This window comes from Canis aureus, chromosome 3, assembly GCF_053574225.1.
Source record: "Canis aureus isolate CA01 chromosome 3, VMU_Caureus_v.1.0, whole genome shotgun sequence".
Taxonomy (NCBI): domain Eukaryota; kingdom Metazoa; phylum Chordata; class Mammalia; order Carnivora; family Canidae; genus Canis; species Canis aureus.
The window spans coordinates 40,885,957-40,912,808 of NC_135613.1; the positions used below are offsets into that span (position 1 = coordinate 40,885,957).

The 26,852-nt window shown below is 36.6% G+C and overlaps 1 protein-coding gene across 8 annotated transcripts in view; it reads left to right on the forward strand.

Annotated features, from left to right (window-relative positions):
* Window positions 1–26,852, forward strand: part of PATJ (PATJ crumbs cell polarity complex component) — a 354,601-nt gene that overhangs the window by 124,950 nt on the left and 202,799 nt on the right. For all 8 annotated transcript variants that reach the window (XM_077892030.1, XM_077892027.1, XM_077892033.1 and 5 more), the window contains exons 23-26: window positions 16,084–16,155; window positions 17,405–17,582; window positions 22,161–22,271; window positions 25,387–25,464. In XM_077892030.1, the coding sequence (XP_077748156.1) occupies window positions 16,084–16,155; window positions 17,405–17,582; window positions 22,161–22,271; window positions 25,387–25,464 (439 nt within the window). The remainder of the gene's footprint in view (window positions 1–16,083; window positions 16,156–17,404; window positions 17,583–22,160; window positions 22,272–25,386; window positions 25,465–26,852) is intronic.

A 26,852-nucleotide genomic window follows, 5' to 3' on the forward strand; every position in this document is an offset into this window, starting at 1 on the left:
ATTCGGTGAAGAGGTCAGGGTGTGGAGTAGTTTCTTGACAATTCAAGGAGATTGCATGGAGTATGATGGGTAGTTTGGCTGGGGAATCTTGGAGGTGGTTGTGGGAACGGAAGCAAGGAAAAGACAGAGCAGCAGGGAAGGAAGGAGTTGGAGATGTTGACCAAACATAACAGGGATGAGAGATAAGGTGGATTTATTGGCCTTCATGTTTTTATTAAAACTTCAGTTGAATTTTGTGTTGATATATGAAGTGTCTTAGAATGATATCACTTCTCTGTTCAGCAGCCTCATGACCTATAGTTTTAGATAGAAATTTCATATTACAAAAACTTGGTCTCTGCTTCAGCATAGCTCCTCTCTGAATGGAAAGGAGAGGCTCAGATAGGCTCAACTACTTGGAAGAATCTGGTGGTTTTTTCATTCAGCATCCCTGGACCAGTTTCCACAGGGGAGGTGCTGACAGATCCTGTGTCCTGGTGTGAGTGATGTCACCAGCTCTCGGGAGAAATGCCTAGCCTTAAACAGGCAGTGGATTTGTTTCTTTAGGAGAGATGCCTGGAGGTGGAGGTATTGGAAGGCTGAGGAATACGATTTTATGACTTTTTAAAAATTGAAAAAAAAAATTGTAAGTAATTTCCACACACAGCATGGGTCTTGAACTTACACCCCTGAAATCAAGAATCATGTGCTCCACCTACTGAACCAGCCACGTGCCCCTAATTTTATGACTTTTTAAAAAGATTTGATTGATTGATTGATTGATTGATTGATTGATTTATGAGAGACAGAGAGAGTGAGGCAGAGACATAGGCAGAGGCAGAAGCAAGCCCCTCACAAGGAGCCTGATGTGGTACTCGATCCCAAGACCCGGTGATCACGACCTGAGCCAAAGGCAGACGCTCAACCACTGAACCACTCGGGTACCCGAATTTTATTACTTTTAATATGATTAACTTACTTTCCAAATGAGACATCTTTATTTTTTAAATTTCTCTTAGGCTTGGTGTTAATGATTGAATCTGGCCAAAGAATTTGGAAATGGGGCTGCTTCTTTAAAAGTGTAGAACTATGACTGCAGAATTGGACAATATCTAAACAAATTTCTAAGACCACCCCTCCTTTCTTATGCAGAAGACAAAATGGAATATCTATTGTCTTACTCAATTCTTCCAGCTTCAGAGAAGGAAGATGCACTTGATTCCTACCCCATTCACTACTTTTTCTCTTAAAGTAACTTTGATAAACTGATTTCTTATGCAGGCACAGGCATTCAAGAGTTTTTTTTTTTTTTAAGATTTTATTTATTTATTTATTTATTTTATTTATTTTTTTTTTTTTAAAGATTTTATTTATTTATTCATGATAGTCACACAGAGAGAGACAGAGAGGCAGAGACACAGGCAGAGGGAGAAGCAGGCTCCATGCACCGGGAGCCCGATGTGGGATTCGATCCCGGGTCTCCAGGATCACGCCCCGGGCCAAAGGCAGGCGCCAAACCGCTGCGCCACCCAGGGATCCCTTATTTATTTATTCATGAGAGATAGAGAGAGAGAGAGGCAGAGACAGAAGCAGAAGGGGAAGCAGGCTCGACACAGGACTCGATCCCAGGTCTCCAGGATCACACCCTGGACCCATGTGGCGCTAAACCGCTGGGCCACCCAGGCTGCCCCATTCAAGAGTTTTGACTTAACTTTAGTCTTGAGAGATCAGTCTTGTATTTGGATGTTGTTTTATTGACTTGCTGCCATAGATTCAGGGTTTATTGAAATTTCAGGAGATTCTAGAAGAGTTCCTCTATTTCCCCCCTTTAGTCTTTCAAGATATACCCCATGGAGTCAGGAACTTTCCTGAGTAATGCATAAATTCTTTTGGAAGACAGTCTTTTAGATCAGGGTATCATGAAATGCTGAATGGCATTTTAGAGTTTCTACTTTGCATTAATTTTTGTGTAGGACCCAGCAAAGTTATTTAATCTGCACTGTGCTTTTGCATCACACTGATACCGACTTCCCTGTACCTTTGGAAGCTTGTTTTTTTGTTTTTTGTTTTTAATATTCAATTTAAAGTGGACCAGTGGTGCAATGGGTAATATGTCTGACTATAGCTCAGAATATTTATTCAGCTTTTTTAAACTGAAAACAAAAACAGTTCACCTATTTCTCCTACCTTTACCACCTGACTCTTGTAACCACTAATGTGTTCTTTGTATCTATGAGCTTGTCTTTTTGTTGTTTGTTTTAGATTCCACCCAGAGATCCTGTGGTATTTGTCTTTCTTTGTCTGATTTATTTCACTTCGCATAATACACTCAAGTTCCAACCATGTTGTCTCAAATGGCAAGATTTCACTCTTTTATGGCTGTATAATATTCCATTACATACACACACACACACACACACACACACACGCACCATGATTTCTTTATTCATCTATTAATGGGCTGTTTCTGTATCTTACTGTCATAAATAATGCTACAGTGAATATGGGGGTGCATATATCTTTCATCTTAGTGTTTTTATTTTTTTCAGATACCCAGAAGTGATATTGCTGGATCATACAGTAGTTGTATTTAAAAATTTTTGAAGAACATCCATGTTTCTTTTAATTTACCTTTCCAGTAATAGTATACAGGAGTTCCCTTTTTCTCCATGTCTTTGCCAACCAAATACTTGTTATTTCTTGTTTTGTTTTTGATAATAGCCATTCTAACAGGTGTGAAGTGATATCTCATTAAGGGTTTGATTTGCATTTCTCTGATGACTTAAGATGTTAAGCATATTTTCATGTACCTGTTGGTCATCTGCATGTCTTCTTTAAAAAAAAATGTCTACTCAGATCATCTGCCCATTTTTTTTTAAAGATTTATTTATTTATTTAGAGAGAGAGAGAGAGAGAGGCAGAGACACAGGCAGAGGGAGAAGCAGGCTCCATGCAGGGAGCCCGACGTGGAACTCGATCCCAAGTCTCCAGTATCACACCCCGGGCTGCAGGCGGCGCTAAACCACTGCGCCACCAGGGCTGCCCATCTGCCCATTTTTTAATTGGGTTGTTTGGTTTTTGGCATTGAGTTGTGTAAATTCTTTAAATATTTTGATTTTAGCCTTTATCAGATAGATGATTTGTAATTATTTGATCCCATTCAGTAGATTTCCATTTCATTTTGTGTATGGGTTCCTTTGCTGAACAGAAGCAGCTTTTTAGTTTGATGTAATTCCACTTATTTATTTTTGCTTTTTTTGCCTTCATTTTTGGTGTTGGATTAAAAAAATAATCACCAAGACCTATGCCAAGGAGTTCACCACCTATGTTTGCTTCTAGGAATTTTATGGTTTCAGGTTCTTACAAGTCTTTAGTCCGTTTTGAATTAATTTTTGTATACGCTGTAAGAGAATTGTCCAGTTTCATTCTTTCCTATGTGGCTGTGCAGTTTTCCTTATACCATTTATTGAAGAGACCATCCTTTCCCCACTGTATGTTCTTGGCTCCTTTGTTGTAAATTAATTGATCATCTATGTATGAGTTTGTTTCTGAGCTCTGTATTACATTGATCTATGTCTCTTTTTATGCCAATACCATACTATTTTAGTTACTATAGCTTTATAATATAGTTTGAAGTCTGGAAGCATATTGCCTCCAGGTTTGTTCTTTTTCAAGATTGCTTTGGTTCTTCTGGTTCTTTGTAGTTCCGTACAAATTTTAGGATTGTTTGTTCTGTTTCTGTGAAAACTACCATTGGAATTTTGATAGCAGTTGCATTGAATCTGTATTTACTTAGGATAGTACAGACATTTTTATGATAATAAGTTTTCTAATCCATGAACATGGAATATCTTTCCAATTATTTGTGTTGTTTTCAATTTCTTTCATTAATATCTTGTATTTTTCAATATGCAAATCTTTCATCTTCTTGGTTAAGCTTTTTTTAGGTATTCTTTTCAGTGGAATTGTAAATGAGATTGTAAGAAAATTTATCTTTTTGATACTTTGTATTAGTATAGAGAAACAACAGATTTTTGCATGTTGATTTTGTATACTACAACTTTACTGAATTTAACAGTTTTTTGAGGAGCCTTTAGAGTTTTCTATACATAATAAATATCATGTCATCTGCAAATAGTAAGTTTTACTTCTTCATTTCCAATTTGGATACCTTTAGTTTCTTTTTCTGGTTTAATTGCTCTGGCTAGGACTTTCAGTACTATGTTGAATAAAAATGGTAAGAGTGGACATCCTTGTCTTGTTCCTAATCTTAAAGGAAAAGCTTTCACCTTTTCACTGTTGACTCTGTTATGAGCTGTGGGTTTGCATATTTATTATGTCACATTTATTATGTTGAGGTACATTCTCTCCATGCCGGCTTTGTTTAACAGAGTTTTTTTATTATGAATGGATGTTGAATTTTGCTAAATGCTTTTTTTCTGCATCTATTGCGATCATATGATTTTTATCCTTCATTTTTTTTAAGATTTTATTTATTTATTCATGAGAGACACACAGAGAGAGAGGCAGAGACACAGGCAGAGGGAGAAGCAGGCCCCATGCATGCAGGGAACCTGATGTGTAGGACTTGATCCCGGATCTCCAGGATCACACCCTGGGCTGAAGGCAGCGTTAAACCGCTGAGCCATCCACGCTACCCATATCCTTCATTTTGTTAATGTCTTGTATCACACTGATTTGTGAATGGTCAACCATACTTGCATCCTTGGAATCATTCTCACTGGATTATGGTGTATGATCCTTTCAATGTATTGTTGAATTTGGTTTGCTAATATTTTGTTAAGGATTTTTCCAACTATGTTCATCAGGGTTGTTGGCCTATAATTTTCTTTTTTTGTTGTGTCTTCATCTCGTTTTGGTATCAAGGTTATGCTGGCCTTGTAAAATGTGTTTGGAAGAGTTCAGCCCTTTGTATTTTTGGAAGATTTTGAGAAGGATTGGTATTTAAATGTCTTTGAATGTTTGGTAGAATTCACCAGTGAGGCCATTTGGTTCTGGATTTTTATTTATTGGGAGGTTTTTGATGACTGATTCAATCTTCTTGCTAATGGTCTGTTCAGATTTTCTATTTCTACCTGATTCAGTCTTGAAAGATTGTATGTTTCTAGGAATTTATCTATTCTAAGTTGTCCAATTTGTTGGCATAAAATTGTTCATAGTTGTCTTTTATGATTCTTTTTATTTCTCTGATTTCAGTTGTAACATCCCTTTCATTTCTGATTTCATTTACTTGAGTCCTCTCTTTTTCTTGGTAAGTCTAGCTAAACATTTGTCAATTTTGTTTTTCTTTTCAAAGAACTAGCTTTTGGTTTCATTGATCTTTTCTACTGTCATTTTAGTCTCAATATCATTATTTCTGCTCTAATCTTTGTTATTTCCTTCCTTCTACAAGCTTTGGGCTTCATTTGTTTTTCTAGGTCCTTACTGTGTAAAGTTCGGTGGTTCTTGTTTCTTGAGATAGGCATTTATTACCATGTGCTTCCTTTTTGCTGTATCACATAAAGGTTGGTATGTTTTATTTACATTTTTGCTTATCTCAAGATATTTTATTTCTCATTTGATTGCTTATTTGACCATTGATTGTTGCATGCTGTTTAATCTCCACATATTTGTGAAATTTCTAGTGTTTTTGTAATTATTTTCTAGTTTTATACCACTGAAGTTAGAAAAGATGCTTTGTTTAATTTTAGTCATCTTAAATTAAGACTTGTTTTGTGGCCTAACATATGATCTGTCTTAGAAAACATTCCACGTGCATTTGAAGAATGTGTATCTGTTACTTTTGGATGGCATATTCTGAATAGGTCTGTTAAATCCATCTGGCCTAACATGTTGTTTAAGGCTGATGTTTCCTTATTGATTTTCTTTCTAGATGATCTCTCCACTGATGTAAATGGGGGAATTAAAGTCCCCTACTATTATTATTTTGCTATTTCTGCCTTTAGGTCTGTTAATATTTACTTAATATATTTAAGTGCTCCTATGTTGGGGCATAAATATTTATAAAATATCCTTTTATTGGACTGATCCCTTTATCATGATATAACACCCTTCTTTGTCTCTGATAAAGTCGTCTTGTCTGATACAAATACGGCTACTCCAGTTTTCTTTTGGTTTCCATTTCATGGAATATCTTTATCCATCCTTCACTTTCAATCTATGTGTCCTTATATCTGAAGTGAATCTCTTGCAGGCAGCATGTAGATGGGTCTTGTTTTTTAATTCATTCAGCTATTCTGTGTCTTTGATTATAGATTTTAGTCCACTTACATTTAAAGTAATTATTGACAGGTATGTGTTTATTGCCATTTTGTTCATTGTTTTCTGTTTTTGTAGTTTTTCTCTGTTCCTTTCTTCTCTGCCTTTCTTTCTTTGCGATTTGACGACTGCTTTGTAGTATGCTTATGTTCTTTTATCTTTTGTGTGTTTACTGTTGCTTTTTGGTTACCACAAGACTTACATATAATAGCTTATATCTATAAGTCTATTTTAAGTTGATAATAGCTTATATTTTATCCCATTCTAAAGCTCAACATTTTTACATACCCCCATGATGTTTTACTTTTGCTGCCATATTTTACATATTTTTATCTTGTGTACCCCTTAACTAATTATTGTAATTAGTTATCGTAATATAGTTATTTTTACAATTTTTAAAATCTTTTAACCATTACACTAGCTTTATAAATAATCCTTGACCCTTACTATATATTTACTTTTCTAGTGAGATTTCATATCTCACATGTGTTCTCATTACTAATTAGCACCTTTCTTTTCAGCTTAAAGAAGTCCCTCTAACTTTTCTTGTAAGGCCACTTTAGTGGTTTAGCTTTTAGCTTTTGCTTGTCTGGAAAATTCTTTATCTATCCTTCAATTCTGAATGATAATTTTGCCAGATAGAGTATTTTTAGTTTGAAGTTTTTTTTTCTTTCAGCACTTTGAATATATTGTGCTATTTCCTTGTGGCCTATAACATTTGTGCTCAAAAATCTGATGATAGTCTTATGGAGAGGAGGGTGGAACTTACATGTAACAAGGTTTCTTTCCGTTGCTGCTTTTAATATTCTTTCCTTGTCTTTAACTTTTGGCATTTTGATTATAATGCATTTTGGTGTAAATCTTTTTGGTTTCATTTTGTTTGGAACTCTCTGGGCTTCTTGGATCTGGATGGTTGTTTCATTCCCCAAGTTAGGGAAGTTTTAGCCATGATTTCCTCAGATAAGATTTCTGCCTTGTTCTCACTCTTCTCCTTCTGGGAGGCCTATAAAAAGTGAATGAAAAGTTTGTTGGTGTTGTCTTATAAATCCCTTAAACTATTATCATTTTTTAAATTCATTTTTCCTTTTGCTTCTTTGATTGGGTGAGTTCCATGGCCTTGTCTTTGAGTTGCCTGACCCTTGCATTTCATCTAGTCATCTATTAAACCCCTCTAGTGTATTTTTCAGTTTAGTTATTGCATTCTTCAGCTTCATAACTTCGGTTTGGTACTTTCTTACATTTTCCATGTCTTTGTTGAGGTTTTAACTGTTTTTATTCATTATTTTTTTAAGTTCACTGATTATCTTTATATCCTTGACTTTGGACTCTTTTTTAGGTAAATTGCTTTTCTCCATTTCATTAGGGTATTCTTCTGAGTTTTTTTTTTTTTCTTCCATTTAGAATATTTCTTCATTTTGCTTGACTTTCTGTGTTGGTTTCTGCACAGTTGACGAAACAGCCATCTCTCCCACTCCCAAAGGAGTTGCCTTGTGTAGGAGATGAAACTTTTTCTTCAGCTCTATCACAGCTCTTGGTTGTTTCCCAAACCTCTGTACTTTTCCAATCAGCCTATTGGATTTTTAATAGCTCCCAGTAGTTGAGGATGTGCCAATACCTGCCAGTGTCCCAAAGGGGAGACTCATGCCAACTGGAAGGAAGCAGCTTTAAAAGCATGCAAATATATATATTCCCGAAGGGCCACATGTGTGAGCCCTACTGTCCACCAGACAGGTAATCTAGAAGTGTGCCATGGGTGGCAGTCACAAAAATTGGGGCTCCAGGAGAGTAGATAAGATCCTTTTTGGGAGATACCAGTGAGCTAGAGCAAAGCAGAGGGAGAGTGCCAATATGGTGTTCATAGCCTAAGTTCCTTTAGAGCAGCACTATAGGCCGCTGAATGTCTGCCAAACCTAAAATCTGCCTCTCAGTCTGCAGCTTCAGAGTAAGTAAAGTGACCTTTTTTCACAGAAAGACTGTGGCATATGTCTCAGTCTGCTGTCTTTGAATTGCCCTGGTGGCAGTTGCCTGACAAGAATCCTCCTCTGATTGCCATAGTCCTGTGGGATCTAGGAATGCAGGATCCTTCATCCACCAGAGCCAGGCAGTCAAGGGGTGTCCTCTGGATGTCAACTGCAAACACTGGGCACCAGACTGAGGGAAAGCTCCACTCCAGGAGTCAGTGGCACTCTGGAGTGTGAGAGAGGGTGAGCATGATGAGAGCACTTGCCCTCCAAGGTCTCTGGAAAGGATTACCCAGCCCCAAGATGTGTGCTTTATTAGAACCCTACCTCTCAGGCCACAGTCCTAATGATTAATAGGCTCCTTCATGGAAAGACCAAGCTCCTGGGTCTGTTGCTATGCACTGGGGGTGGTAGCTGCTAAAGAATTCTTTGTCTGTTGGTTACAATCTAGTGGGACTCATGAGTATAAGCCTAATTGGTCCCAGGAGCCAAACAATGTAGAGGTGTCCCCTCTACAGCAGTCACAAAAATTGGGGCACCAGATTGGAGATAATGAACTCCTTTTTGGGTAACACTGATTTTTAAAATCCCATGTGAACAGGAACATGAGCTCCTCTGGCTTCTAGAGTCAGGCGATCAACAGGACTGGTGGTAGGGATCAGATGCTCCTTGAAAGTGAAGATCTCCAGAAGGGGACTCTGGGCAAGCAGGGTATGAAACCACTGGAGGGAATCCAAGTGATTTTGTGCCAGTATCTTCTCTCCTTGTAAGGTCACTTGAGATCCTGTCTTCAGAATCCACCTGGCTTCAGTCATTTTCTAACTCATCTTTGTCATCACCTGCTGCCTAAAGACATATGGGTGCCCAGAATGGTAAACATGGATATTTCTCAGACTAATAGCAGATTTCTAGTATAGCTATATCATAAGTGCTGTTCAAACGTTTCCTCTGTTATCTGTAGCTATACAACCCTGAGAAGGCTTCCTTCACGTCTGTATTTCCTCACTTATAAAGTGGGTAGTTAAGTTAATTAAGACTGCATATAAAGGATTTCATATAATGCCTTGAACAGTGTTTAATGAAACGTTGGCAGTGATCTTAGATGACAAGGATAGACTCATGGGCTCAGAGATTTCTAGGGCAGTTTTCTCTGTTGCTGAGTTTATTAAAACAGAAGGAGATTGTAGCTCGTGTGTGTGTGTGTGTGATGAGTAATATCAACTGATAGTGGAAAACAAGGTATCAGACCCTAAACTCTGGGAAGATAAATTTGAGATGAAAGATTTATTTTAAAATTGAAAAAAAAGGGATCCCTGGGTGGCGCAGCGGTTTGGCGCCTGCCTTTGGCCCAGGGCGCGATCCTGGAGACCCGGGATCGAATCCCACATCGGGCTCCTAGTGCATGGAGCCTGCTTCTCCCTCTGCCTGTGTCTCTGCCTCTCTCTCTTTCTCTCTGTGTGACTATCATAAATAAATTAAAATAAAATAAAATAAAATAAAATAAAATTGAAAAAAAAAGTCATGTTATAGGTATACAAGTGTGCAAATGAAATTAAATCCTTTCTGGGATTGATCCTTTATGATGAATATGGCAGGTGAAATAGGAAGCAGATTGTCATAGTTGTGGAAAAGTTTAAATGAATTCTTGTTGTATTTTGAGCCCCAGTATAGTGCTTGGCATTTCGTGCCTTCTAAGACAATGGTGGATATCTAATAGGTTTATCTTTGAGGTAAACTGCCAAAAATTATGTATAGAGTCAGAACATTGGTGGGAGGCTGAGAATTAGGGGAAAATACACGTGTGCATTTGAATGAAGACTACCGTGGAATGTCTGAGTTGGTAGGAAAACGTGTGATTTCTAGTATAATGCTGTTGGGGCTGTTGTATACTCTGCAGGTGAAGACAAATGTGAAAAATTAGGACAGGAGATACATAGAGCATTACACTCATATTACACTCATGCATGCCTTTGTTGTTGTTGTTGTTTTCCAAGATTTTATTTATTTATTCATGAGAGGCAGAGGGAGAGGCAGGCTCCCCGCAGAGCAGGAAGCCCAATGGGGGACTCGATCCAAGAACCCTGGGATCATGACCTGAGGCGAAGGCAGACACTCAACCAACTGAGCCACCTAGGCGCCCCTACACTCATGCATTTAAAAATATAATTAGATCTTTGTTTATTAATTCAGTCTCTATGGAAGTAATGAGAAGTAAATTTGTTGTAAGAAAGCAACTTATTCATTCTGGCTTTAGCTCTTGATTCTTAATAAGACTCTTAAACACAATTTTACATATTTATAAAATACACACAGTTTAAGGGACAGTTTGCTTAATTTTGGTAGATTTATGTTATCAATAGCCTGATCAAGATATGTCGTCACTACCTTGGCAGTGTCCTCCCCCAGGCAACTACTAATGTGACTTCTAACACTGTAAATTGTTTTCCTGTTTTAGAACGCATGTAAATGTAATCATGCAGTAGGTACTTTTTTGAGTCTGGCTTATTTTCCTCAGCACAGTCTGTTCCCTTCTAAACTTTAAGAGAATGCCTAATTCTTTATGTATAGTGGTGGCAGATAATAATTTGCTTTGCAACTTCAAAATCATAGTGTGACATTGGGTAAATAGCTCTACTAGTTTGAAAAATACTAGTGCTATCATCCCTGGTTCCAAATGCTCATATCCCCTATGGTGTGTCATGGTGTACTTAAAGAGGAAAAAGAAATCTTGAGATCGTTTGGCCATAACCAAAACTCATCTTGCTTACATGATTTTAGAGGGCTGAGTTTACTTGACTCTTATTATGGCTTAGTACTTAGTATATGAAAATTTTATATGGGAAAAGGTTATGTTGAAAAGAAAAGTTCTGATTCATCTGATTTTTGTATGATGTTTTGCAATTTTTGCAAATTTGGTTTGCAAACAGATTGTATATTATGATCAAATCTTACATTAATATCCACTTGTTCATGAATGGGGTGCTTCACCTTACCTCTCAATTCTGTAAAAAACTGGTAACTTTGGCCATTTGTTAAATAAAATAAAAAGCACTTTCTATTGGATGGTTAATTCCTCTGGGGAAAAATTGATTATAAAACTCTGGATGAGTGTGAGATGTGAATTTCATTTATTTTAAAATGAGATTCTGACTGAGGTAGTGATCATGATTAATCAGTGCAAATTATAAAATTTGAGGTCAGAGATCCATTGTTAATGTTTTAAATACGTTTGGGTAAATTTAGATCTTAAATTTAGATCTTTAGATGTGCAGTAAAAATACTTTCTCAGTGAAATTTTAATTTGGGTTAAAAGGTATATGCATTCATCAATATAAAGTGACCACATTGGTTTGTATAGTTGCTCATCTCCTATGATGGCATTTCCAAAACAAATCACACTATCTGGATAAGCTTTTGCAAGATGGTTTCTTTTTCTTTTCTTTTCTTTTCTTTTTAAGATTTCATTTTTAGTAATCTCCACAAACAGTGTAGGGCTTGAACTCACAGCCCTGAGACCAAGAGTCACATGCTCCACTGACTGAACCAACCAGGTACCCTTAAGCTTTTGCAAGTTTTCTCTCTCTCTAGGTGTGAAATAATCTGAATAAAACATGTGTGTATCAACTTCCTAAAGAAAGAGAATATGCGGACAGCCCCGGTGGCGCAGCAGCTTGGCGCCGCCTGCAGCCTGGGGTGTGATCCTGGAGACCCGGGATCAAGTCCCATATCGGGCTCCCTGCATGGAGCCTGCTTCTCCCTCTGTCTGTGTCTCTGCCTCTCTCTCTCTCTCTCTCTCTCTCTCTGTGTCTATGAATAAATAAATAAAATCTTTAAAAAAAAAAAAAAAGATAATATGCTTTGGAAAAGTCAGTAAGTTTCTTCCAACATAATAATACTTTTGTTATACCATCAAAGAAAACTAAAAATTTGCATATTCTAGACAGCGTTTTCTTTTCCCCTTTAGTTGTGTGTGAAAGCCAGCTGTTTTGGAAATTTTGGGTTTTCACTTTTTTGAATAGGGAAACTAATAGTCCATACTAATGTTAAAACTTGATTTCAAAAAATAAACAAACAAACACTTGGTTTCCATTCTATTTTAGCTTTTTAAAAGTTAAAGAATAGTAGCATACATATACCATAGTGAAAATACCTATGTGGGTTTTTTTCTTAATTTCTCTTATGAACTGTTCTTGCTCACAACACTTCTGATGCCAAATGTGGGAGTTTTTCCCTCCTCCTACCAACTGATGCTCTGGACACTAACTGATGTCTTACAGCTCAATTCAGTTCTGCCACTAGCTACTCAGAGTTAGTGTGGATCACACAGGCTAAGGGCTTAGTCCAAGACTGACCTGCCTTCAGATACCAGTCATGAGTCCCATGTTGCTAGCTGTACTAGCATCAAGGTATCAGTACCTTGATGTATTTGCCAGCCTGAAAGTTCTCTGAACCCTATTGAGGGGTTTTTATGGAAGTTCTATTACATTAAGCATGATTGATTACCTCATTGGCTATTGGTGATTGAACTCCCATCTCTAACCCCTCTCCTCTTCCCAGAGGAGGGAGGGACTGAAAGTTCTAACTAACCATATGGTTGTTTTTCCTGGCCATCAAACCCCATCCTGAAGGTATCTAGGTTCTCACCAAAAGTTACCTTATTAGCATAATAAATTCAGGTATGGTTGAAAAGGGTTTATTATAAATAACAAAAGATGATCCTATCCCCTCTATCACTTGAGAAATTTAAGGCTTTTAGAAGCTCAGTGTCAGGACCAGGGATGGAAACCAAATTTATTTATTAACACAATGTTACAATTTTGGGATACAGGAAAGTAGAAAATGGAGAGAACAAAGGTTTCGGTGTTTGTTTTTTGTTTTTTCAAAGGCTTTATTTATTTATTCACGAGAGGTACAGAGAGAGAGAGGCAGAGACACAGGCAGAGGGAGAAGCAGGCTCCATGCAGGGAGCCCGATGTGGGACTCGATCCCGATCCCGGGACTCGATCACACCCTGGGCGGAAGGCAGGCGCTAAACCGCTGAGCCACCCAAAGATCCCCTGGTTTTTGGGTTTTTAATTGTAATCTTCAATTAATATTTATTTAAAGGGGAATTCTAAAATACAGGAGGGCAGAGTGGCTGGGAGACTCAGTCAGTTATGCGGCCAGCTCTTGATTTTGGCTCAAGTCATAATCTCAGAGTCCTGGGATGGAGCCCCACATTGTACTCCATACTCAGCATGGAGTTTGCTTGAGGATTCTCTCTCCCTCTCCCTCTGGCTCTCCCCTTGCTTGCATGTGTGTGTTCTCTCTCTCTCTCTCTCTAAAATAAATAAATATAAAAAATTAAAATAAAAAAATATAATATAGCAGAGCATAAAGATATTCCTTGCAGTAATGTCCATATTCCAAAAAACAGGATATAATCTCAGTGTATCATATTTGGGATAGCAGATAAATTAGATCAATAGGATAGGCTATCAAGATGCTAATAAATAAAAAGTAATTATAATACATGGGGAAAATTTTGATACAAATTCAAATGAAAAAATTTTAAAGGAAATGAATATTCGGCCTCAGTTAAATGCCAGTCATATATCATTTAATTTCTACTATTATATAGAGTAATCAAAGTACCAAAGTTTCTGCTATTACAATTATCCAACAAACTTCTATGCACATGTGCAAAGAATAATGTACTGTGATAAAATGAAGACTTAATTTAGTAGGATCATGCCTATCATTTAGGGATTGCATTCAGCTGCTTATAAACAAACACCCCACTTAGTGTGGCTTAACCAAACAGGGCCTTAATTTTTTTAATGTAAAAACTCCTGAAGAGGGCACCTGGTTGTGGCTCAGTGGTTGAGCATCTGCCTTTGGCTCAGGTCATGATCCTGGGGTCCTGGGATCGAGTCCCACATCAGGCTCCCCGTGGGGAGCCTGCTTCTTGTCCCTCTGCCTATGTCTCTGGCCTCTCTCTGTGTCTCTCATGATTAAATAAATAAAATCTTAAAAAAAAAAAAAAACACTCCTGAGGAAGGTGATCTGTCGGGGCCTTAAACACCTTCTTCCTTTCTGCTCTGCTATTCTTAATGTATTGCTTTAGTTGTTTCTTCATGATTTTAAAATGGATGCTTCATCACCAATGTTGGCTCTGCCTTCTAGGCAAGAGGAAAGGGAAGGTCCGGGGGATCCTTGGTGGCTCAGCGGTTTAGCACTGCCTTCGGCCCAGGGCGTGATCCTGGAGACCCGGGATCAAGTTCCATATCGGGCTCCCTGCATGGGGCCTGCTTCTTCCTCTGCCTGTGTCTCTGCCTCTCTGTGTGTGTGTCATGAATAAATAAATAAAATCTTTAAAAAAAAGAAAAAAAAAGAAAAAAGAAAGGGAAGGTCCTAGAATGAAAGGCTCCTGCCAGATGATTCTCCATTTAATGGGTTTTTCTGGAAATCTCTAGGGGCTTTTACTTTCATTTTAGAACTTTAGCACCTAGTTACCATTAGCTGAAAAGAAGTCCAGAAAATATATTTCTTTAAAGCTGAGCATAGTGCCACCTGGAATAAAAGAGAGGTTATGTTGGTAAGGAAGAAGGAAGAGGACATTAGATAAATAATTGGCAAGTATCTGCCAAGCTCTTTTTCCTTGAATATTGTGATGTTCTTAATCATGAAAAATACACTGGCTGAGGCAAAAAAAAGCCATCTGGTAGTGGGTGAGATTTTATTTACCCTTAAACCTTTATACCCTAGAAAGTCTGTCTGTAGAAGCTGCAAATAGGTGGAGTTTTGTTACTTTTTTGAGAGTCTGAGAGAAAAAAATCTCCATTTGAGAGTTCAGAGAAAAATGGAGCATTGAAACTTTGAGTGCTGCAACAAAGATTTGGATACTGTGAAGAGGTTGTGTATGAGCCTTCTGTGAGCTCAGTTCCTCATGTGGAAATTATAATAGTATGGCCTGCAGTGTGCTTGCTTCACAGGTTTTCTGTGAACATGAAACAGAAGAGGTAGTGCCCACATTTTTGTAGAGAGTAATACAATTTATACTATCAGACCTATGGTCTCATTTGGTGGTCCAGAGTCACACATCTATTTGATAGTATAGGTTAGACTGGAGCTTAGGACTCCTGATGACTCCTCCAGATAATGTATGTAAAGCACCTGCTCTTTTCGATAGCATTACTTTTGGAACTAGTCTATAATTCAGCATTTTATGTTATTTTTTCCATACTAACGTAAGTCAGTGGGTGAAAGTATGGTAGTGGTAGGTGGGAGGATCGAATTTGGTCTATCGTAAGTAAATCTCTCTGCAGACTGCAAAATGATGGATGATGACACAAAACATTCATGGTATACAAATGACAAGGGAATTATTTAGGGCCAGGGTAGCAGATCTAGAAAGAGCATTTGTGCTTACTAACCATTTAGCCATTTCAGCTATTGATGTTGGTTTATGCTGAAGTATTCTCTTCACTGGTCAATCTGGACCAAGTTTTAAGGAATATATCTCCTAATATTTTCCATATTGATAGAGAATCAAATGCGAATTTGTACAAATCAAACACAGATTTTTAGAAAATAGCACCTCAAAAAAAAAAAAAAAGAAAATAGCACCTCGAATGTCACCAATGAAAATGTTTATATAAATTCTATGATTTTCTTGTGGTAGGTGGATATTTATTAAGTTGAACATTAAAGCAATATGTTTTTGCTAGTAAGGGTAGTTAACTGATGACATAAATATTTTAAAGCTTAAAAATTAAGAACTATTTAGCTATATATAGGTTAATTTCAAGAGTTTCTATGAACCTTGAATACAACACTGTGTTTTACAAGTTGTGTGCGTATTTTTTCTTTTCTCTCTCCGTAGTGAGTTACCTGAAAGAGAAGAGGGTGAAGGAGAAGAAACTCCAAACTTCAGCCACTGGGGTCCACCAAGAATGTATGTTGATGACATTATTGGCTTTCTCAGTAGGCGAACACAAATCAAGTAGTTGCTCTTTAATTTTATAGTGTCATTTGGACATGCACTGATTGAGAAATTGCCATAATACACATGTAGGCTGGCCTAAATTTCAGTTTCATTTTGTCTTATCTAGGGATTTTTAGTCAGGCAAAATGACTATAATCAACATTAAATGGAAAGTTTTTATCGTACTTTTTCAGAAAAAGCAATTTACAGATGTCCATGTAACCGATGGATTAAGTGTTCTTTATAATTGCATCACTACCTTGAATGCAGTGAAATTTCTTCCTTTTTTTTTCTTTTTCTTTTTTTTTCTTTTTTTTTAATACACACAACAGTAGTTGAGGCTTCTGTCATGTATTCATTTATCTCTATCCTCCTCCTCTTGTGTTAGTCCAAGTTTGTGCCTTGGACTAACAGAATATAATAGTCTTCCTTTAGCTGCTCTTTCTTTATTGTATGCTTTATTAATTCCATAGTACCCACCCACATTGTCTGTTTTCTTCTTGCACTTTTGAGTTTGGTCTTAAAAAAACTCTTGGGAGCTGTTTTCTGAACTACTTTCTTATTTCAGTTAATTGTTGGCCACATCTGTGCTGTTTGAGCAAAATTCATAACCATTTGAAGGGCAAGTTTTATTCCATAGTTTATTTTAAAAAGTGTTGTGGAGAGTTGGAGGAAAAGAGAACCTTGCAGGTTTAAGAGTAAAATCTGTCCCCCTACTTAAAGAACCACAGGTTAAACTGCTGATTGGAAAAAAGCAACTCGGGCAAAGAACCTTTTAGTGGCAAATTTATTTTATTGTGAAAGTCTGTGCTTTTTACCAAAATACTACTTTCTTGATTTTTTTTCACCATTTGTTTTTTCCTTCACCCATTCTTTGCTAATGTTATGGATATAGATTAAAAGAACTAATTATAGAAAATATATTGTGATAGGAAAAGGGAACATTAAGACCTAGCAAAATCTCTGAATATTAAGAGGTATTTATTGTTTTAGAAATCTTTTTCCAAATTCAAGCTTTCACATGTGCCATGAATTATTGATAATGTCATATAATTTCAGAACTAGGTATAATTTTGATAACATTTGTAAAAATATATTAATATAAAATATGAGCCACAAGAAAAATATGAGTCACAAGATTATGGTACAAGTCAAACACAGTGACAACCCAACAAATTATATTAACTTGTTAATAAGTGAATTTATTTTCTTTTTACAGTGTTGAGATTTTTAGAGAACCCAACGTATCTCTTGGTATTAGTATTGTTGGTGGACAAACTGTTATAAAACGCCTGAAGAATGGAGAGGAACTTAAAGGTATATTTATCAAACAAGTTTTGGAAGACAGTCCAGCAGGAAAAACAAATGCTCTTAAAACTGGAGATAAAATACTTGAGGTAAATGATGTTAAAATTCTGTTTTTGTTTGAAACATACTTTAAGACTGTAATCATTTAACCTGAGGTCCTTGATTCATTTGTTGGATTATGTGTGTATACAACTGGTGTATTTTCTTTTGATGCCCTAGTTTGTATGTTGTTTGTATAATTTTATGAGATACGAAGGCTCAGCTGACCTAAAAAGACAATTTTACAATTTAACAGAATGTTTCTCCAATAGCCTTTAACAAACTCTTATTTTTTTCATCATTTAAAAAAGTTCTAATATTCTTCTTTAAACTGAAGTATAGTTGACATACAGTGTTAAATCAACTTGTTGTTGTAGGTGATAGGTATACGACATAGTGATTTGACAATCCTATAACACAATGCTCGGCACAAGTGTAGTTAGCATCTGTCACCATACAATATCATTACAATATTATTGGCTATATCCCCTGTAACAAGCTCTACATTTTATAAATATGTGTCAGTGGGATAGCCATGGTCATCCTCCTAGACTCTATTGGAGAAGGGGTAAATCCATTGTGGTAGACTTTACAGAGCAGAATTTAAAGGACACAGAATTTAAAGACCCCTTAAGTTTCTTTTTTTTTTTTTAAATATTTTATTTATTTATTCATGAAAGACACACAGAGAGGCAGAGACGTAGGCAGAGGGAAAATCAGTCTCCCTGTGGGTAGTAGCTTGATGTGGGGCTCGATCCTAGGACCCCAGGATCATGCCCTGAGCCAAAGGCAGACACTCAATCACTGAGCCACCCAGTGCTCCAACTCCTTAACTTTTTTTTGAAATAGTCATAGGAAATTATAAAGAAATGTACAAAGAAGTCCCATTACTCTTCCCTCAGCCTCCCCCAGTGTTAATGTGCCATAGTACAATAGCAAAACCAAAATACTGATATTGACACAACTCATAGACCTTATTTCAATCTCACCAGTTATACATGCACTGATGTATGACCGTGTATGTTTTTATAGCTCTACTAAGTTTTGTCACGTGTGTAGCCTTGCAAAATCACCACCACAATCAAGAAACTCAGCTGTATCGCCCTAAGACTCCCGTGTACTACCTTCTACAGCCATCCTTCTTCTTCCGCCACATCCCCCATCACTTCCCTCTCTCTGGCAACCATAATCTATGTCTCTATGTCTATAATTATGTTATTTCACAATTGTCACAAAAATGGAATGATGTATTCTGCATCTTTTTTGAGATTGGCTTTTTTCACTCAGCATAATTTTACTGAAGTTGATTTAATTTGTTGTGTCCATCAATAATAGTTCATTACCTTTTATTATGCCTGAATAGTATTCCATGATGTGGGTACCACAGTTTAACCATTCACCCATTTTAAGATACCTGGGTTGGGACACCTGGGTGACAACTCTTGGTTTCAGCTCAGGTCATGATCTCAGGATTGTGTGATGAGCCTGCATCAGGCTCTGTGCTCAGCAAGGAATCTCCTTGAGATTCTCTTTTTCCCTCTTCTTTCCCCACACTACACATGCTCATCATTTCTCTTTTAAGTAAATAAATCTTAAAAATATAAATATAAGTAAAGACACCTGGGTAGTTTCCAGTTCTTGGTATTATGAATAAAACTTCTATAAACATTTGCATACAAGTTCCTAAGTGAAAATAAGCCTTCATTTGTCTGAGGTAAATGCCCAAGAACCCAGTTGCTGGTTGTATGGTTAAGTCTATTTTTAGTTATGAAAGCAAATATTTTCCACAATGGCTGTACTATTTTACATTCCCACCAGCAATATGTGAGTGATCCATTTTCTCCACATCCTCACCAAGATTTGGTGTTGTCACTCTTTTTCATTTTGGACATTCTCATAGGTAGTGATTTCTTATTGTTGTTTTGAGTTTCCCTAATGGCTAATGATTAAGAACTTTTCATGCTGTTTGTACCTGTCCTCTTTAGTGAAATGTTTGTGCATGGCTTTTGCCTATCTTCTAATTGGCTTGTTCATTGTTTTATCTTTTTAAATTTTGTGATTTTTCCCCCTCATCTTTCTCTGCTGTTAATTGAATACAAAGTATTCTCTCACTTAATCCATCATCACTTTCATATACTAATAAGAACCCACTGTTCCATCTCAGATTTAACAATTTATTTAAATTCACAGCAGATTTGAAATATTAACACTTTAAGATTTATTTTGTCAAGCACACTGTGTCATTGTTTACTTTTTTTTCCAGTGAAAAGCAGTCATCGTTTGTTTTGTTTTTAAATAAAGCTTAATACTCATTTCTCACCGCCTTGAAACAATTGCATAAAGGATCTAGGTCTCTATAAAGAAGAATTCTTTGAACTGGAAAGTTAGAATTTAATTTCATTTTAAGAAATAGATCCTACCTGTGTGAATGGATACACTTCTAGGGTTATCAATTTAAAGCTGAGAAAAACCTAAGATTATACTTCTGTTGTTAATATAACAGAATTCCACTTTTTCCCTAACTTCCCAACTTCAGTGATTCCCATTTAACCCTGTGGAAATCTGTGTTGGGGAAACAAAAGCTGGTTATTACTGGAAGATATTCTTCTATAGTTTCTATTTCTCTTATGGTTTGTTTTTTAAAGATTTTATTTATTTATTCATGAGAGACACATAGAGAGAGAGGCAGAGACACAGGCAGAGGGAGAAGCAGGCTCCCTGTGGGGAGCCCGATGCAGGACTCGATCCCAGGACTCCAGGACCACGCTCTGAGCTGAAGGCAGACGCTAAACCACTGAGCCACCCAGGGATCCCCTATTTCTCTTATTGTTGAATGCTTCTCCCTCTGCCTATGTCTCTACTTCTGTATCTGTATCTTTTATGAGTAAATAAAATATTTTTTTAAAAGTGCTTTATCAAACTGTTGTGATGGCTTTTAAGCTTCACTTAAATTTTTTTCTATATTCGTTTACTACTATTCATATCTTTCCTGAGTTCATATGGGAAAAGAGGTTTTACAGAGCATCAAAACCTTCCTGTGGATGTCTGTTAGAATCAAAGGCCAAAGTTCTTGCCATGGCCTCTCAGTTGTGTGGCTTCAGCTGCCTCCCTGACCACCTCTCTGCACTCTCCCTCTTCCACTGTGTTTTATACTCCCCTGCATTTAAACCCCTCTCACACACCAGGCTCCTGTCTCCTACCTTAGTGCCCTTACCTCTGTGTCCCTCAGCTTTGAATAAGCTCACTGGGCAGCCTCAGTGGCTCAGCGGTTTAGCGCCTGCTTTCAGCCCAGGGCGTGATCCTGGAGACCCGGGATCGAGTCCCACGTCGGGCTCTCTGCATGGAGCCTGCTTCTCTCTCTGCCTGCTTCTCTCTCTGCCTGTGTCTCTGCCTCTCTCTCTCTCTCTCTGTTTCTCGAATAAATAAATAAAATCTTTAAAAAAAATTTTTTTTGAATAAGCTCGTTTTTCTCCTTACTCTGCCCTGCTTCAGTGACTGATCATCCTCATCCCTTCCAGCAACTTGGATCCCCTTTGCTTTTACTGAACTTGTCTGGGGAAAACACATCCTAGTTAAATGCAGCTCTTTGCCTATTTCAGGTCCCCAGCATGGCTGTAGAACATAACCAGCTATGCTGTCTGGTCTCATTTTAAACTCATGGGCTCCTTATCAAGTGAATCTTTAGTTCTCTCCTGCAATCCTGTAATATTTCCATGGGTGTTTCATTCTCCTGGTTCCAGAGGTAACTCCTTCACACCTCCTAAACTGCCTTCCTCAATCTTAATCTCACTTTATGGTACATGTTTCTTATTTCACGGAGAAAATAGAAGCAGTCAAAAAGGAACTTCCCCTTGCTCTCACTGCATGCCGTATCTTTTTTTTTTTCTTTTTTCTGACTGTATCTGGGATAACACATGAAATATTTGTGCTCCTGTCTAAAGCCAGTCTCCCTAACTTGTGCCACAGTGACCATGAGCTACCCCAAGATTTTTCAAGGCTTTGTTACATTTTCAATTTGAAAAATTGGTTCTGTTAAATATGTTAAATACAGAATGCTCTTGGAGATTATGAACATGTTTGCAAGTTAGGTTCTCTGAAATTTGTATGAGAAGCTGTTTATACTTAACTCAATTTATTGAACAGAGTACACTTTTAGTAAAAAAAACCTATAGATATTTTCATGGTTCTTTTTTAAAACATAATTTGATAAAATATTCAACTGTTCAATTGAAATAATGGACAATTTGCTTAAAATATCATACTCCTCAATTTAAAAGTCCAGACCATCCTCCCTTGTCCCCACTCAGGATTATGTGCTGTGTTAATGGCAGAGGAGGCATCTCAGCTCAGAAGCTTCTTAATGTTGTGTCACTGACTGAGCTACCTATTTTGGATAATTATATTTAACCAGGGCTCTTGTTATTAAGATATTTGTCTTACTTTTCTTGAAGGTAGAGTACTATTTTCCTTAAATATGTTCTCTTAAAACAACAAAGCTTTCTGTGGGTGAGTCTTACTATTTTTTTACTTTGGTCTAATTCATTGGACTCTGGCTGTTCTCATAACTAGATAATACATGTGAATTCTATAGCCTTTCTAATTGAAATACAATTACTTCTGTGTTTTAGGTGTCTGGAGTAGATTTGCAGAATGCCTCACACAGAGAAGCAGTTGAGGCCATTAAGAATGCAGGAAATCCTGTGGTGTTCGTTGTTCAGAGCTTGTCATCCACTCCAAGAGTAAGCTTTAGTTGCTATTTTCAAAAATGTTTTTCTCTATATATTTCAAAAAATATTTCTGTATATCTATGGACCAAGCTTTTGCCTCCATGTATTTTTCTACATATTTTCATTTTGATCCTACTATTACCCAGAAACAGCACTACTTATATACAGATTTAGTTATAATAACTTCACTTTCACAATTTTTCTTTGATTTTGGTCTTTTGGTCAACGTTGAGTCATTCTGGTCTGCATTGGTATAAATCACAGGCTGTGGAGTCAGACCTGTTTTCCATTCCTTGATTCACTGTTTACCAGCTTTGCTAACTTAGAGACAAATTACTTAACTCTTCTGAGCCAGTTACTTTGTTTATAAAATACTTTGAACAACATAAAGGGAGTCGGGCATGAAAACATTCTAGAGGTATCACCATATTCTATTTATTAAGAGCGTAAAAATACAAACATGGTTCATGTTCTGTTGGACATTCCAAATTCAAAACTAGCAATATTTAACCATAAATCTATAATAAATTGCTCTTTTGGTATGGAATTAGAACTCTGATTCATAGATGTCACCGGCTGGATACATATTTTACTTTACAATATGCAGCAGAAATATCACCCTTAAGCCCTGTGACTGGAAGAAATGTTTATGTTTCTTTTTTATAGTGGAGGACACCTGTTCAAAACATAGGCACTTCTGAGCAGTAGAAAACCTGCATATTTTATTTATTTATTTTTAAAGATTTGTGTTTATTTATTAACGAGAGAGGCAGAGACACAGGCAGAGGGAGAAATAGGCGCTCCATGTAGGAAGCCCAATGTGAGACTCAATCCCAGGACCCCGGGATCATGCCCTGAGCTAAAGGCAGATGGTTAACTGCTGAGCCACCCAGACGTCCCTGCATATTTTTTTTAATGCTTTTCAATAAGTAATGCAGTGCTTTTCAACCTTTTGTATGTCAAGGCATACAGAAAATACTATTTGTAGGGCAAATTGGGCAAACAGATGTTTGGCTGCACTGAGGGCAGGGGTGTCATTTCTATTTTGACCTGTCTGCAGTCTCACCCCACTAGGGCAGCTCTGCTGTGCTGTACTGCGGTGCGGTATGATCCCTTCCAGTCTTAGTACTGTGTTGATACCCCAAAGACTGATTGAGAGTGGTGAACTGAATAGAGTCTTCTCATTGTCATATATGACATTTTGGGGAATCCACTTTTTAATTCCTTTTTGGAATCCTTTTAACTCTTACAATATTGAGAAGGCAGTCGAGACTATCACTTTTATTTCTGGAAACTGAGTTCAGAAGGTAAAGTTCCAGATTATTTCCTGGTTTCCACTTAGATTTATTTGGCAAATTCTTATTTAAGAGCAGAAGCAATAATTTATACTACACTTCTCTATAGAAAGTTTTTATGCCAGGGTAAATTTTTTCCACTTAACATAACTACATTTCACAGTAGCATCTATATTATTTTTCCACATTCTGAAACAAACCTGTTTGAAATTGGGGGTCATTACTTCAGTTCATTAAATTTATTATCATATGTTGCTTTCTTTTCCCCTATATTCCATTTGTTGCCCTAATGCCATTGTTTCATAATGGCATCTAAACTGTTCTGATGTGTATATTTGCATATTGATCATATAAAAATATGGCTTTTTCTTCCACAAGAAATACGCTGCCTTCTATTTTTACTAAAGATGCAGTCTTCCTAGTGAGCCTTTGATTTTCCAAATTTTGCTAATGATACACTTACAGAGGTATATTTCTGGCTATTCAAAAAGCAGTTTTGTCCCATCCCAGAGCTTCTGTTGTTCAGCTTCAGTTAGTTTTTCCCAGAGGAAAAATAGATACAGTGTGGACAAGAATTTAAGCTTGTCAAGGAGGCAAAGTCCTTTAAGATTCTTCAGGACAAGATATACATCTCTATAGACCTACCAGTTTTTGAATTCTGACTTGGATTGTTGTGTGTATTAAATAGAAGAATAAATACTTAAGCACTAACACATTGTCTGTTCACATATAAAACATTAAATATATGTTGATGTGTCATTACTACTTTCTTTCTGTCTGTCCGTCTTTAAGTAGTCTCAATGCCCAATGTAGGGAGTCTCATGCCTACCGACTGAGCCAGCCAGGTGCCCCTGCTGTTTTTTATTGAAATGAAACATTTCTGCAACTTTCTTGTTTATTCCAATATTAGTTTATTTCTTTATAGAATCCATACTAAAGGTGAGGTGAAGAAAATATAATCTTAAATTGTATTTAGAGAGAGGTGTTTTTTATTTTGTTTTGTTTTTTAAATTATCCCTAGGCAGGCAGTTTCTTTACATTTCTGGGAAAGAAGATTTGTTTTTTCTTACAACCTTCATGTCTGTCATCAGATTCTATGCCAAGATTATTTGTGTTAACTATTTGAGAAGCCTTTTTTAAAAATCACTAAAAATTTTATATTTTTAGATTACTTTTTGACTCATTTCTTTTTATAAAACAATCTATGCTGTTGGCACCATTGAGAATTAAAAGTATTTCTATGAAATGAAACTATTTCCTTTCATGTATAAACATTTATTGAGTGCAACTATGTAATAAGTTCTTTTTGAGTGCTATGTATATAGTGATAAATCACTAAATCCCAGCTCTCATTGAGCTTTTATCCAGGGATATAGGTATATTTGTAATTTATCTTCATGCTAACAGTGATAGTGAAATATTTATTGAGTGCACAATGTGCAGATAACATACTTGAATTGGGGTACCATAATGAATAAGGTAAATCTAGCCAATAAATGATGCATCCATGTTCTAGGGATTCATGTAGCTCACTCCTAAAAATATTTTGCAAAATGAGATGTTTGGATAACAATCAGTATCCTGACTTTCATTTTAGTCAGCATTATCTTTACTTCACTTTCACACAATATTTTGGGTTATCTAGCTTGTAGTACTTTTCAAATTGTATTGTTCCCCTTGAACTCTACTTCTCATGTCTTTACTTTTTAGATGAAGTCACTTAATTAAGTAAGATTTTAACTGTTTAAAAAATACATTAAGAAATGTAATGATTGCAACATTTAAATGTTTTACTCCTTCTTTTATGTGTGTGTTTGTGTGTGTGGTCATAGGTCATTCCTAGTGTGCATAACAAGGCCAACAAAATCGCTAATAACCAGGATCAAAATACTGAAGAAAAAAAAGAAAAGGTAATTTGAACCTCTCACGCCTTTAAAAAATGTTTTTGGTGTCTTTTTGCCTATCTGAGCTGCAATTAATAAGAATGGTGTTTTGACTATTACTAGGCTAGAAGGACTGCACTAATAATGTTTCCTTCCTGTGAATATAGCTGATTCTGGCCAGGATGAAGGCCAGAAACATAGTGAAATAGAAGTGCAAAAATGTGATAAAGCACCAGTCGTCCCTCATCATCTTTGTCTTTCTTGTTCAGTTGGGCTGATTGTCCATGCCCAGAAAATGCCTCTTAGTCTTGGGAGTTTATGGGACTTTGATCTTGCTGTTCTCTCAGCTTGGAAATCCATTTCCTACGTTGCTCTTCCTTTTATCCTCCAAAGAGCAGCTCAAAGATAATCTCTACTGAGAGAACATCCATACCATCAATCAGAATTAGTCATCCATTCCTGTTTTCCCACCTCTATTCTAGAGATAAAAATTTTAGATTTTCAATCTAAAATTCATTTTAGGATATGGTATCAGGTAAGGATGAATTTTTATTTTTTTTCTCCATAAAGATAACTATCTTACTGTTTTTAAAATAGGCCCTCCTTTTCCTACTGACTTATGTAGTGCAACCTCTGTCCTCGCTCCAGTTATCAGAGGGAATCTGCTTGTGAGCTTTCTCTTTGTTTTCCCATCTGTCCCAGCACAAATGCTGCAATAGCTCAATTATTAAAGCCTAGTAATAAAGCTTGTTTTCTAGTAGAGCAATTTCCTTGATATATTTCTTCTTTAGAGGTGTCTTTAACTGTTTGTGTCCTTTTCATTTTCTATATGAATTTTAGAACTAGCTTGTCAAATTCCACAAAAAAAAAAAATCTCTTTGAGGATTTTGATGAGAACTGTGTCGCATCTGTAGGTTTAATTTGTAAAGAAGTTGTATCTTTATGTTATGTAGCCTCTTTAATCATTAACATGGTATATCATTCTGTATATTAAATTCTTTTTTGTCTTTCAATTTTTATAATTTTCTTCAGAAAGGTATTGTAAATTTTTGGTTTGGTTTTGTTCCTAGATATCCTTATATTTTGTATTGCTTTTAAGTATCTTAAATTGCATTTCTGTTTTTTTGCTAGTATATAGACATAAAATTGATTTTTATGAATTTATTTGACATCTTGTAACATTATTCCCATATTCCCTTATAAAATAAAGTATCCAGGGAGGCCTGGGTGGCTCAACGGTTGGGCGCCTGCCTTTGCCCCAGGTCGTGATCCCAGGATCCAGGATTGAGTCGCGCATCGGGCTCCCTGCGAGGAGCCTGCTTCTCTCTCTGCCTGTGTCTCTACCTCTCTCTCTGTCTCTGTATCTCTCATGAATAAATAAATAAAATCTTTTAAAAAAAATAAAATAATCTAGT